Source organism: Halichoeres trimaculatus, unplaced genomic scaffold (genome assembly GCF_033239565.1).
Source record: "Halichoeres trimaculatus isolate MK-OKI-2021-1 unplaced genomic scaffold, fHalTri1.1 fHalTri1_scaffold_2, whole genome shotgun sequence".
NCBI classification, from domain to species: domain Eukaryota; kingdom Metazoa; phylum Chordata; class Actinopteri; order Labriformes; family Labridae; genus Halichoeres; species Halichoeres trimaculatus.
Window position 1 is genome coordinate 24,535,502 of NW_027437180.1, and position 14,741 is coordinate 24,550,242.

General features: G+C 40.4%; 2 protein-coding genes across 2 annotated transcripts; one reads left to right on the top strand and one right to left on the bottom strand.

Annotated features, from left to right (window-relative positions):
* Positions 1-655: 655 nt before the first annotated feature.
* Positions 656-11,076, top strand: tmem192 (transmembrane protein 192). Its single transcript, XM_074696594.1, has 6 exons — positions 656-977; positions 1,980-2,135; positions 2,342-2,603; positions 2,719-2,841; positions 8,585-8,690; positions 10,431-11,076. The coding sequence occupies exons 1-6, from the start codon at positions 948-950 to the stop codon at positions 10,543-10,545; spliced, it is 792 nt and encodes a 263-aa protein (XP_074552695.1). The 5' UTR covers positions 656-947; the 3' UTR covers positions 10,546-11,076.
* Positions 11,077-11,941: 865 nt separating this feature from the next.
* apela (apelin receptor early endogenous ligand) lies at positions 11,942-14,123 on the bottom strand. The gene is made up of 3 exons (XM_074684339.1): positions 14,039-14,123; positions 12,334-12,423; positions 11,942-12,018 (listed from the first exon to the last, which is right to left on the bottom strand). The coding sequence occupies exons 1-2, from the start codon at positions 14,121-14,123 to the stop codon at positions 12,335-12,337; spliced, it is 174 nt and encodes a 57-aa protein (XP_074540440.1). The 3' UTR covers positions 11,942-12,018; position 12,334.
* Between the last annotated feature and the right edge of the window lie 618 nt (positions 14,124-14,741).

Sequence of the window (14,741 nt, forward strand, 5' to 3'; positions counted from 1 at the left end):
GGGATGCTTTCTGCTTATTTGCCTTGGTTTTGTTTGGTTGAAATACTTGTCAAGTAGCTGGGTAAAGTAAAAGACACATCATTCACCATATCTGGTGGTTCATTTAAAAAACAAAACAATTTAACGAGTTGAGGTTATAAAACCTGTCACCTAGTTGCAGTTGCTGGGCAAAAGTAGTTGAGTAAAAGGAACACTAAGCCTTGATATGTCGCAAGATTTTAGGTACACATTAATCAGGATCATTAAAACTCCAGAGTGAATGACCATACCACATAAAAGCTGTAAGCATGCAATCTAGACGATTTAATTTGTTGCATAAGCTCTGCCAAAAAAGAAGAGCTTCATACATTTGATGATTAGACTAACTATGACATTTCTGCACATACAACTTTTTTGTTTTAGATATTATTAAGGAACAATCTAGCTAGAAATCTTTTTTTTCCATCATTATCAAACAGTAGAAAAGGAAATGTGAACATTTTCACACTCAGGAAAAGGGGTACTGATTAAATATTAGTCTTCTGTCAGTTTTCTGCATTCAAATTTGAAATTACCCTCCTGTACCAAAGAGTATACACATATACGCACACGCAGGACTGATGTCCGCCTGGGGCTTCCGTAGGTCCGCGTTTGGTAACGAACAACACTGAAACATTATCCCAATTCATCATAATGTTGGTAAATGTAATTTAAAACTACAAAAGGGATAACTTATATGTTATGGTGCTGAACTTAATCTGGACATTTATTGTGCTCTTTATTTGCGACAGCGAAAGGTTTGGTTGTCGTAGGAACCTCAGCTGAAGGATGAGCGGCGGACGAACAGAGTAGGGAAACCGGAAATACTAGTATTATGCTGCCCGCCCCTTTCTAATCATGTGAGGTAGAGTTGGTTTGTTTTTGTTGTCCTGTCATAACCTTCTCTAAAACGCCAAATTCACGGTAAAATGGAATCAAAGGAGAGGACGCTATATGCAGTACGTACAAGCCACCTGGCCCTACCTGGTTTTCTTGTCAACCGAATAACTTGTGAAACGAAATACCAAGTAGCTTTAAGCTACATAGCCAGTTATTAAGATTACCCAGCTAAAAACAGCAAGTTGAATAAGATACGTATCCTTAACAAATTTTCAGGTTACCAAGAACTTATATCTATATGCATAGCAAACATATTTTAAAAGGATCGACATTTGTAAGCATTTATTTCAGACGCCTCCTCTGGGTCCATTAATGGGGACATTGTGGGTTAAGTTATGTTATGCTGAAATGTGGTCAACAAGCAGAAGCTTGAGTAAGCCTTCGATTTCTGATTCTTTATGTATATGTAATTGAAAGTCGTCACTCTTGGTAAAACAGTAAACTGCTTATTTGACAGGCCGGCTATTTAATGGATAAGGTGGACGGGAGATGTAGTTTGATATGTGGTAAAGGCACGACTACGACACAATCACTCAAATTGATAATGTACCGTATATTAGGAGGACTCAAATACTACATCATATAGGCAATTCCCCAGTTACAAGTAGTACTTATAGATTAATTTTCCAACAGCCATTTCTGTTTTACACCTTGGACATTTCAAAGAAACTGCATGGAGAAAAAAACAAGAATGGCTGTTAATCTAAGAGTGTACTTGTGAGAAAGAAACTGACCTATAGGGTAATAATGAAGAAAGATTGCTTTACATTTGAAACCCCTGAACAAACTTAATTTATCTCTCTTTTTTCAGCCAACACATTTGTTTATTTCCCTCTAACTTTTTATTATGTTATTTTATGTTTTTTTTTTTGATATGCCGAGATCTACTTTATTAAATCTGCTCAAATTTCTATGTAATACAGCACTTCATTACATTTATTTCTCCTCTGTTGGAGGATTAAGCTGTGTACTGTATTTTTATGGCATGGCAGTTCGTAATTAGATGCCAGAGTGAAATGAAGAATAAAATAACTGTTTTGATTATTTGGTGTTTGTTGTAGCCCGCAGGCCCCTCGGTAGATATAACAAGAAGCCTTGATGAAGACTCGATGGTGGACGGACCTCTGATCTCTGCTGACGCCCTCCACTCTGCCATCAGGAGAGAGTTTCAGACTGTACCTACACCTTTCCATGCCAGCCTCCTTTCTGTACTGCATGTATGTTATGCACACACATACATGGACTGTGTTTACTATTGCAGTTAGATTATGGTGCTGATTAATGCAGTATATTTGAAGGATTTACATGACAAAGTGTCTTTACCTGGTGATTGTTTTTGTAGAATGTCCTGATCTTTGTTACAGTTGCGTGCACATAAAAATAGCTTCTTCACCCCCAATGCTCTCTCTTTTGTTTGTTTCAGGTTGTGTATGTTGTGTTGTCAGTGTGTTTAGCAGTGCTGTGTGTGTTGAAAGTTGGCCAAGAGGAGGTGTGCACAAGTATCTTGGGTAAAGTGCATGGGGACAGTGTCATTGTGTTTGGGAAGGTGGCTTTATGGGCACTAGTGCTGCTGTTCACTGGGTGTGTGCAACATCACCATAGCCGGGCCAGAAGCAGAGGATACCTGCGGTTCTACAGACAGATGCAGGGACTGAAGCACCTGCCACTCACAGTGCACTCTTCAGGTAAGACCAACTCCTCTCATGCTGTCAGGGAAATCCATGTACATGCACCTGGGGCAGTTTGTTTGTTGTTTTCTCCACAAGATGGCAGTAAAGCTGTAGATGTGTTTGTCTGCAGGGAACGTTCTGCTGCTGGTTGTTCTGGCTGCAGAGCTACCTCCAAAAGTTCTCACTTACATGCTGCTCAGCATCCTGGGGGTGGAGCTCTTGGTGGCAGTGCCATGTCTGCTCTATTACACAGGTAACATAATAATTGTGTCTCTCATGATATTTTTGTTTTTTTGACTGCAGAATAGCAAGTGTAGGACAGATGAGCATTATAATGCTGACTGTATAGCAGACCACTACTTCATGTACAAACATACACATGTACAAGTGCGTCCACAGATATACTTGCAGAGAGAAGTTGTACACACCATCGTTACTGGATTATTTTATGAAGTGGTGTTATAGCAGAGGAGCCCATTTACAGGCCAAGTGATAACGGCAGCAGTACATGGAGAGACACACCCATTAGATTACATTACGCAAACACACACACACACACACACACACACACACACACACACACACACACACACACACACACACACACACACACACACACACACACACACACACACACACACACACACACTACCCCCACTCTCCATCTGAGCACATTCGCATCACAATTACTGCCCTGCCCTTTTCAGACTCAACAGCATGACAATCAACCATTCATCTCTCTTTCTCTTTCTCTTTCTCTTTCTCTCTCTGCTGATCTGCTTTTTTTGTTTCTCTTCTGAACACCATGCCATCTTTGTAAGATACCTGTCAGTCTATTTCCCTTTTGTGTTCTTTTTCTCCATCTTGTCCATCCATCAAGTCAAGAACTTACTGTTTGGGCTTAAATATACTTTATACACCCTGTTGTTTGGGTAGCTGTGGTAAAGTGGCCTCACCATGTAAAAAATTAAAAACTATGATTTGACACCATGAAATTCTGCAGATGCTGTAGTCCTTGAATTGCATTCTTAGGACAAAGATTCAAGAACAAGCTCATCATTTTCATGTCTGATTGTATAAAAAAAAATATTTCATCTCCCTGCCTCCCTTACCCTGTTGTTTAGTGATAAAAATGATCCAAAAACGCTTAAGAATTGAAATGTGGTGTAACAGAAAACACTAAGGTAAAAAAAACAAACAGTTGGTGTATCATAGTAGAAAAAGCAAAGATATGCATTCGTTTATCTCCTCCAAATATTCTAACCCTCAGATGCAGTTTATATGTAAAAAGTATTTGACATCATTCAATTCTACAGTCACCCTTTATAAGCAGATAAAAATCTTCTATTTTCTTTTTGTTAAGTAAATTTGACCAACTTTAATTATCTCCTTTGCTCCACAGAATTATCACTGCATATTTTTATGTTTAATATTTAATTAATTTCAATGAAGTTTTGCACAGAAATTTATCAGCCTCAACGAAATAACTCTGAGAATTCTCCCAGAGAAAGGTTTTCTTCAACTTACGATCAATTCAAAGATCTTTAGGATACACAAAATTTGCAACACATATTCTCAGAAAAACTCGGACTGGCTTTACCCATCTCACCACTCCAGTTCTGATTTCTTTTTTTTTGCTTGTATAAATAGATAGATTGGTGGCTATGAAAGAAATGTTTCAAAAGCTTTTAAAGACTGTTGAGGAATAAATCTAAATCCCCCTGGGGTAACAAAAGGAATCCTGTCTGTAAATCCTTAACTTTTCTTTTGTTATCATCATTTGATAAACAAGGATTCAACCGTATTTTGCTCAATGACCAGAATCCTGCTGAACTAGAGATGTCCCTGTAATATTAGCATTGATTTAAGAAACTGCCATCCCCAAATGTTAGCATGCCAAATGCTCCACCAAAGACAATCAACATTGCATTTACACTACACCAGCTTATAATTTCAGCATGTCAGCGTTGTCTTTTTGACAGTGTAAGCATGTAAATGTTTGCATCAGGCTCAAAGCGGTGACAGAGCACAGAGCTATTCCAAAAATGTGGCAGCCTTCAGGGAAAAATACACACTGTGTTGCTTCTGAAAGTTCACTTCATCATCACAGCCTGATGGGGTTCTTGAAGATTTTTTGGCATGGATGTTAAAATGTATTTAGCCAGTCATTAGGTATCAAAAACAAGAGGAGGAATTCAAACCAGAAATCTATCTAAAGGGGCATTTCTATGAATTTTGTCAATGCAGTGCTGGGTATTTTTTTTTTCAAATAAAAACCTGGATAATTGTGTAAACTAAAATGCACATATCACAGAATATTTGGTGTATTAAAGCATGTTTGAGACTATCCAACAATGATTAATATGTTCAACATTTAGTTTTAAATTTACATGGATATTTAAATTGAAATTTATGATATAGTCCTTTAAAAGTCATTCTTCTGACTATAAAATGAGGATAATCCCTAGGTTGTTTTGTGATTTGCAGTAGACTGTCCTCCCTCTCTTTGTGTAAAGGAAAACTGCTGTTACCAATGATTTATCAGAGGATACAGATGGAGAAGAATCTGTAATGAAAGGAAATCCATATTCAAGCTGTGTTTGGCAGCTGAGGGGCACAGATGAGGGATCCAGATACCAGGGAGGCAAGAGAGGAGATAAGAGGCATTAGGATTTAGCTTAGCCAAAGGGTAGCCCTCGACCCACTCCACCCAAACACACACTTACACACATTGTCCCCCTGTGTTTACAGTGAGGGTGATCCAGAGTGTGTGTGGGGGTATCTGTGATCGCTAGCATTCCTGCTCAGATCAGTGCGGTCAGGCACGATGCAAACCAAGCTACGCCTTGCAGCGCAAACTTTTTTTTTCAAAAACACTCTGAGAGATGCAGGGTCAAGGTGACACCAGAAGGACAGAGAAACTTTTCAAGGCGACTGAGAAGGAGAAAGATAGTGCCTGCAGCTATGAAGTCCATACAGGAAGGCCTTGTTCAACTCCTTTGAAGTGCATGCTCATTGTGAATGTGTGTGTGCCCGTGTGTGGGTGTCTTTGAGGTTTGCTGTATGTTTCTGCCTCTCTCATTTTAACATGAATACACTCTCCTCTATAGAGAACATACACATCAAAGCCATGCCTTGGCCTTCAAAGGGTTAACTTGGAATACATCTCTCTCCTCTGCCAGGACAGGAGTTACTGTAAGCACTGCAGGGCACAGTTTACCCACACACACACACACACACACACACACACACACACACACACACACACACACACACACACACACACACACACACACACACACACACACACACACACACACACACATACCAAGAGTAACCCACTGTCACACTCAAACCTAATGCGATGTAGAACAATGAAACACTGAGTTATATCTGAAATACCAAACAAACTATAGGTTACAAAACCTCAGCTTTCAGACTTTTTTTTTCACTGGATGCAGTAGTTGAGGAAGTTTTCTGCTTCCGCTCTTGATTGAAATAAAAGTAAACAAGTAATATTACTGCATGTGCAGATAGACATGTTTTTAATCCTGATTTAAGTAGAATGTCCCAGCCATCTATTTAGCTTAATGTCAGGGTAAAGTCTGAGTGTGTTTGTGTGGGATTGCAATTCTGTTTGACTGGTTGGACAGGCGGATGGGATGAGGTTTAATCGTCACATGTTTTCTGTTTAGTAATCCATGGCTGGAGAGTGCAGAAACTGAAAGATGCCACACAGTGTTTGGTATCCTCTCAGCACATTCACGATCTTTTTTTACTTGAGTCTCAGCATGCGTGCCGAGATCAACTTCCTTCTTTTTCTTTGATTTGCCTTCATGCATTTCGTACTTGTGAGCAGTGCATGTGCCACAGTAAGCTGTTAGCACCTCAGCAGCTTTGCAGTTATCACCTGGAAATGTGCACCTCTTCATGGGTGATCTCAGCCCCTCAGATCTGAGCAGACCCAGTCTGAGCACTGTCTGTCAGACCGTGTGAGCCTGTGAGAGGCTCTAACAGGAGTGTGTGAAATGTGTCACCTCCTTTACACTGCTCCCCAAATCCAACTATCCGTCCATCCATCTAAACTCTACAGTGCCTGTGTTCATTTTTGACCCCCTGCTGTAATACACACAGCAAGCAGACAGAAATAACTTCCAGGTTTCAGATAAAGAATAGCTTTTAAAAAAGGAATGGCATTGTCTCATAGAATAGAGCCATGCTTGGAGCTATGTAAATGCTTTTTATGTAATCTCAAATATCAGTTTTGTAAACAAATATACTGTGTCTACTAGCTGGTTTTAGTTTAGGAGTATATTTTGATTCAGTTTTCTTAATTGTGCTTGAAAATTAATAAGTTTCACCTAAAAGTTGCATATATCCTCGACTTTCTCAATATTCATACCAACCTCCCCCTTGATGACACTCAGAGGTGTTTACACCAATTCAGGGTATTTACATGTTTGTTAAGGAAAAACCTGTTTATTTCACACATCCTAATGATTTGTTGATGTATAAATATCATTAAAATGTGGGGAAAATGAATCAGTTGGAGTGTTCTCAACTAAAAACTGATAAATAAACAGTCAACAGTAAACAAACCATCCCCTGATGAAAGCAACTATTTCTTAGTGTTAAAGGAAAGATTAAAAGGGAGAAACTGATTCATATAACTTTATTGGTCGTTCATATTTTTTTCTACCAGTGTTCTTATAAGGCATTTATCTATTTCATGCATTTCTTTCTATTACTTTATTACCCAAAATGTTGCTGATAACCAAATATCATGTGAACCTTTGCAATCTCTGACAATGTTTTAGTTTTCTTTATCCCTGAATGTAATACAACTGTGTTTAAAATAAGAATTTAGCGAGTTACAAGTAAGTTTTAAAAAGCGATTAACCAATTTCTCACATTATAAATCTAATAAAACACCGTCACCTGTGTTTATAAGTTGTTGTTACCCAGTGTTAAATGTTTCAATCAGTCATTCAAAAGAAAGCAGAAATGTTAAGCAAGTCGTTTACCAGAAACCAAAATGTGTGTGTCAGAAAGCCTTGGGTTTGATTTCAAGCTGCTGTGACTGAACATCAGTCCCATTTCTCTTCTTTATTTTCAGCTACTAAAAAGTTTTGAATACCACACCTCACCAAAAGTAAAATCAGACCTGTGTGATTGAAAATTATTGTTTTGAAAACAGTAGCTTGGCTTACCCGATGTAGTCCAATTTTACATTTTTCAAATGAATTTCATTCCTCTGCCCACTGGAATGTCTTTTTCTCTCTCACATACTTGCTTAGTATTGCTGTATTGACACACACACACACACACACACACACACACACACACACACACACACACACACACACACACACACACACACACACACACACACACTCAGGTTTAGGGCCTCATTATGCAGGAATGTTCAGTATTTCTTTAGATTGTGTGTGAGTGTGGATGCAGAGATGCTGCACTGTAGCAAAGTAAAGATAGCGCTCTTTAGAACCTCCCTGACAATTTCCTCTGGCTAATGACACGCCAGTCTTATCAATACTCAACCAGCTCCTCCCTCCACTTTTCCTCACACACTCACCCAGAGAAAACCCCCCACCAAACACCTGGACCTTATCTTGATCCAAACAGCACCCAAATCTTCCTTATTTTTAGCCCTGGCTCCTCTTCTGGCCTCTGTATCCTTCACGGCCGCACCTTGCTGCTAACCCCTCCCCCCTGCGTAAAGGTGTATGTTCAGGGTGAGAGAATTAGAGGTTTGAGTGCAGGATATGGCAGCCCATAAGAACTAAGTGCAGGATATAACAGCCTTTGTGTGTTTAGGAGGGTGAGAGGGATGGAAAACAGTAAAAAAACAAATGTGTCCTGTTTCTCACCTGAGTGGGTGATGTTTGCAGAACTGCTCTCACTACAATATAACGCCTGTTTGTCTTTATCTGAGCGAGATTTAACACTTGTTCTGATTTTTTTGTGTGTGCTTTCAGTGAAGGTGATGCAGTTTAACAGAGAGCGAGCCGCACCCGATGTGAGCCAGGAAGAGCACTCACGAAACTTCAGCGTCACCAGCATGCCCACTGAGACCGGCTTCAGGTACGCAGTTTACTCAAAGTCTCCCAACACCGTCAGTCTGCAACAGGGCTGTAAGAATGCTCAGCTGTCATCACACCTTGGTACTTATATAGAGCTTCACAAGCATACACACACACACACACACAGGGCACAGTGCAGCCTTCCCTGCTGTAACGCCTCTGTTACTACCTCTAACACCGGCCCAGCAGTGGGATGACTGTTCCAGTCTTACGCCTCTGAAATATTTATATTGATGGTGAAACATTACAGAGGTGTGAACATCTGCCCTAAACCAGCAGTATGAGAAGGGCTTCGGCCACATCAATAGCTTCACCAAAGCCTTGGTTGAATATGCTTTGTTGCTTTAAAAGTCCCGAACAGAATATAACTTAAAGGTATCAGCAAGACAATGATCGATACAAAAAACACTTATATTGGTATTTTTTTCATTAAATGTTAAATATAGCCTGGAAATTTTTTCTTTTACTTTTCCATGTTTCCTTCAAATTATCTATCCAGTGGGTCACACAAAGATGATAAAATAAGCCTCAGAAAAACTCAACTTTTCTTTAATCTTTCTTGTCCCTCATGATAATTATGGATCAATCAATCAAAACGTATTTATAGAGCACTTTACAACACTTTAAGTGACCAAAGTGCTTTCCAGATAAAATAAATAGTAAGATAAGGAATAAAAGCAGATTAAAAGAAGAAGAAGAAGAAGAGGAGTTTCAGTCCTTGTTTGCTGGCAACGATTAAAAGCTTCCTCCATACAGCATGCAAGAAAAAATGCGGTCAGTTTGGACCCAATATTGGAGACTGTATCGAGGTTTTTCAGTAGGTTGTAGATCTCCAAACAAACTGTCTAACAAGGTAGAGTTCTGTAAATGCTCTGAATGGCAGACATACATTGACACTGATGTCTGAGTCTGGGTTTCTTCGAATTAGCTTAAATACGTGGCAGTGTAGCCGCGGTTCATAATCTGGCTTCCATGCCATCTCCAGATGCAAACTAAACAGAAGGGTAGAGATCTATGAGTCAAACACTGACTATTGATGAAGTGCAACTTTGCTTAGAAATAGCAGAACTATCTGCTGTCTAACTGTCTACTGTGTGTTTTTACGCCATGCCTCATGCCAACATGCATATGAAAACACACACTGGTACTCCAATATGATGCTATTTCTAGGTTAAATGTGCACAAAGCACAAAGTGGTTGTGATGGAAGTAATCTGTCCCAGCACTGTTGCTGAACTGCTTTGTGTAAGAGCCTACTTTGAGAGGCAGGATGAGTGTTCCTGGAAAAAAAAATCCCAAAACCTTTCCATGTTGCATATCTGTCATTTTTTGCCACTTATTAAATAGTTGATATTTTAAAAGAGTTATAAAATGTTAAAAATTTAATACTTCCTTAAGCTGACACTGGTGTCCTTTGTTGTCATTTTTGCACGAAGCAAAGACTTCCAGTGTAGCACTCACAATGGTAGGAAATTGAGTTACAAATGATTAGAATGGGGGGCATGAAATTAATATGATGCCAAAATTTATGATAAGAAACCATCATCCAATCCAGAGACTGAATGTTTTTGGAGAGGTTTTTGTAAAGTAGTAAAGCTCTATAAGGGTAGACTAAGTAAAGCTATGCACTGTCAGTTTTTAGTACTACTCAAGATTGTTTTAAAAAAGGTCTGTGGATAACGCCAAAAATATGAAGTGAAACCAGCTTTTTGATAGACTGTGTGCCATTATTTGTGTCACAGGGAGTGCTCCAGTCTGGAAGAGGTTGTAGAGAAGCAGGCCGACCTGATAGAATACCTGAAACAGCACAACACCTTACTGAGCAAACGGCTGCTCAACCTCACTGCTCAGCACTGACCTCCTCCTCCTCTTCCTCCAACCTGGGATCCTGCTTCCAGACAAGCCAAACACAAGGGAGGGTAAGAAAGAGAGGACTGAAACTTGAAGAAACACTGGATAAAGAGACTAAAAAGTGAGAGAATCCCCATGCACTCCAGCACCTGTGTGTGCACACTTGAAGACAGGATGGAGAGATAATGCTGGAGGGGATGAGTCGTAAGTGGAGGGCAGTTGAAGAGGGGAGGTAGGAGGAGGAGAAGGAAGGGAGTCGTGGGTCACAGATCAGAGGTGAGGGGTTTTTATCACTGTGTTATGACCCTCAGTGACCCACGTTTGCTGCTGTTTGTGTTACTGTGAGAGAAATAGAGGGGGCATGATTGTTTTAGAGATCATCTGCACTAAAGGAAAACCAAGAGGAGAGGTCTAACAGGAGGGAGGAGATCAAATAATGCTGTAAAATGTCCACAAGTGCTTTTTTCGTCCGCTGTGATAATGCTTCATTCGGTAGTGCTTTTTTTTTCTATTTTTCCAATCATTGAGGTTATGTATTTGTGGTCTGCTTACAATAAATCTTTCATTTTCTCAGTGTTCTGGGTTTTTAATTTATGTTTTAGTCTTTACAGGTCGAGCAGAGAAACATGAGTAAGTGCAACACTTGTGTGTTTAGTTTCTGAAATGTAATAGCTTAAGGACAACAAACACAAACAAAAGCAACAATACCACCATCAACATCAGGTTTTGGTTTTGATCTCTTTTCCCGCCTCGCCTCCTGTTTCTAATTTCAACAGTCACGGGAATCTACGGTAACGAAATATTGAGGTCATCATTCAGTCTCTCTGTTTGCTCCTCAGTGTGATCTCTTTGTGCTCTGGCGTCCATTAACTCATCAGGGGAGCGCTGCTTTTACAACTCCTTTCCCATGTGAAGTCAACTGAGCTGTTTGATTTCAGATAAGCCTGAATCCAAAGGGCGCCTGACTTTACCTCCTGACTTTAAGTAACAATCATATACCCTGCATTTATATGCTGCTTAAGTCGATTGAAGAAAAATTGAAAGACAGATCATTTCATCAATAGATTTTTTTTATTAAAAGTTTAAATGAAATTCAATAAACATTTGAAGTGCATACATGCATTATAAACATTAAGAAGGAATGCTGTGTGGTTGCTGTTCATCATAGCTGCAGTCACTAGGATGTTTCCAGCTCGTTGGTCTGTAGCTTTCAAGTCAAAAGAGAAAGAAATGCTTGCAGCTGGGCACAAACCCACGTGTATGGCCATCAGGAAGCTTAAACATTTCACGTTTAACACTTTAGAAACACAGAGAGTTTCTTGCAGGTCATAGTCCTTTGGTGGCATTTTCATGGTGTCCCAAAGTTTTTCTCCTCTTCACAGTTCATGACTCTGGCATCCATCTGTAGGCCACACACTGCTCTGACGTCATATTTGTGTTTTCTCTTTCCTCAGGTCACCCTCATTCTTGAGCTTCAGCCTGTAATGGAAAAAATATTAATTAGTATCCCGCACAAGGAGTTCAGAGAAAGACAAAAACAGATTAAGGAATTTTCCATGCACACGAGTCAAACTAAAGGATTTCCCTCTCTCCCCCCATGGCACTAGAGCTTTCCTCTTCATCGTTAGTGAGATTTATGTCCACACTCCTGTTCCGCGTGAATACACACCCCTGCCACTAATCACACACACCTACTTAACTGCCACCTGCCGGTACCGCAACCTGCTTTAGTTAAACAACCCCAGCTCGTAACCTCTCTTTACACAGAAACATGTAAGAGTGCACATGTCTCACCTCAGGGGAAGGGGACCCTGGAGTGGAGGGGTAGGCAACGTCTGTGTGGACAGTGGTGTCTGTGGTATTTCCTCCTCAAGTTCAAGAAATCTGGTGGAAAAAGAAAAGTTTTCATTAGAACACAAGTCAATCAAAAGCAGAAAAATACAGATTTGTAACAGCCAGAAGAGGGAAGACACAAGTGTTTTTGGCCTTATTGATTCCAAATGGTGGAAAAACAGATAATTTAGGACTTTAACAGAAGAAGCAACATATCCTGCAATTATTTTCCATGTAAGATTGTTTTTGAAACATTGGAAGTTCAATTCAGGCCAATTTTATTTGCAGCTGACTGTTGAAAGGTGGGGTTTTATTGTGTCAGCCCAATTTTCAAACAGCAGGTCACCCCCTTCTAATAAACTGGGACACACAGGCCTAACACATGATTATTTTTAAATGTCCCTAATAAATCCACTTTGACTCCCGCAGTTCACAGACTACCAGCCAAGCCCAGGAAGAGATAAACTGCCAGATGACTTTATGACTCCCTCTTCCTCACCCCTCCTCCTCCTCCTCCTAAAAAAGCCGCTCCCCACGCCTGAAGGTAGGCTTCTTTACACTTGGCACTGCTTCTCCATGTCATGTTAATAAAGCTTGGGTATTTGCATGGCGTTTTAACACCGTGATAAACAAAAGCGCACCGAAGTGCTTCCCAGCCACGGACAATGGGACTCTTAGGGGTCGCTGTGCGATCCCCGGCGGCGGTCCGCTCCCTCCCACTCGTACTCTTCCTCACCTCATCCTCTCAATCATCACATGAGCCGAATCACAGCATCAGTTCTAACCGTTATCTGTCTCCACCGCCAGGCCGAGGAGCAAATTACAGAAACAGGCCGGGAACTTCGTAAAAAGCGCACCTGTTGCACCAAGCTAAGTCACCTCGTCCAGCTAAACCGCTTATATTTAATTAACTGTGTTAATTTTCTGGTTCAAAAGAGGAAGTTTCGACAACCGTTTCGACCACTCGTTTTTGCTATCTAGAGCTGAATTCGGGCTGTGTGTTTGAAGTGAAGAAGACAGGAAATTTTAGGATGTAATTTCAATGAAATGGGAATAAATTTTTATTTATTTATTCATTTATTTTTAAAGAATTTTTACAAAATAAGACTTGAAACGTTTTCACTACTGCATAAAATGACCAGTGTATTGCCAACCAAATCGTTTGTCTCACTGTTGGTATATATATAACATTTTTATAACAGTAGAAAGTGTCTATTTAGCTGGTTTTGCAAAAGTTTTTGACATTTTTTCTTTTTTTCTACAATGTGAAGGCCCATGTATGTCTAGTGTACAGGTGCCACCCAAAAGTTTATAAATTAGACCTCAACCCATCACGCGCAGTGTATTGTGCGGATTAATACATAAGCTACACTACGACAATAGCAGCCTGATATAGCAGTTTTTAGCTAGTTGTCGCCGGAGTTGAAACTACTGCAGCCATATTAATTTCTTGGTGTAAAGCGTTCAACATAGGCCTTTTTTTTTTATCTTAGAATTATTTACTTATTGATGTAGCAAGACGTAACGCTGCTTTGTTTGGCCACTGTCACAAGTCAATTGAGCGCAGTGATTTACTACGCGGTTTCAACCGCTGATGGTTCAAACCATTCCGGGTCATTTAACGGACACCTGCCAGCTAGTGGGGGAAATTACAGTTTAACTTGGCGCTTCTTACCTGGTCTGGCGGAGGAAAATGGGGCCCCAACAGCTACGAGCAGCAGGAGCAGGTACAGCAGATTGAAGATCTTCATGTTTTGGTCGACTTTCTACTTTGTTTTACCAAAAAAACTCTGTTGGTGATAACCTTCCAAAGTCTCAGAGTCTTGGCTGTAGTCTTACTGGTGATGCTCAGAGAGGTTTACTCTTGTCTATCTCTCCTCGTTTCAGCTCAGAAGGCCAACCAGCAGGGCTGCGTCCAACAAAGTGTACCCTGAAGTATCTCTAGTCTCAGGAGGAGAGGTATGTCCCAGAGGAATGTGTGTGTCCTCAGTGTCCCTGTGTCCAGTGAGAGTGGGATTGTCTCTGTGTCTGAGAGCAAAGTGACAAAGGTGCCTTTTCCCCCCATCTGCTTTATACAGCTTTTGAGAGGGAGGGGGCGGGTATGATGGGGGTGTAGCTGGTCCCACAGCAGCCCCCACCTCAACCCCTGACACACACACTTAAGCATAGCACATATTGACCCCACATGTAGAGGGTAATTCAAGTAACAGGAAGCCCCCTCCCTCCTTACCCTATGACTGCCCTTAGACACATACTCTCATTCATTTTGTATATGCATGCATACGTGTGCATGTGTGTGATACTAGAAATGATTGAAACATTAAGAGGGAGCAGGATGAAGCAGTCAGATATGATATATCACTTGAAAG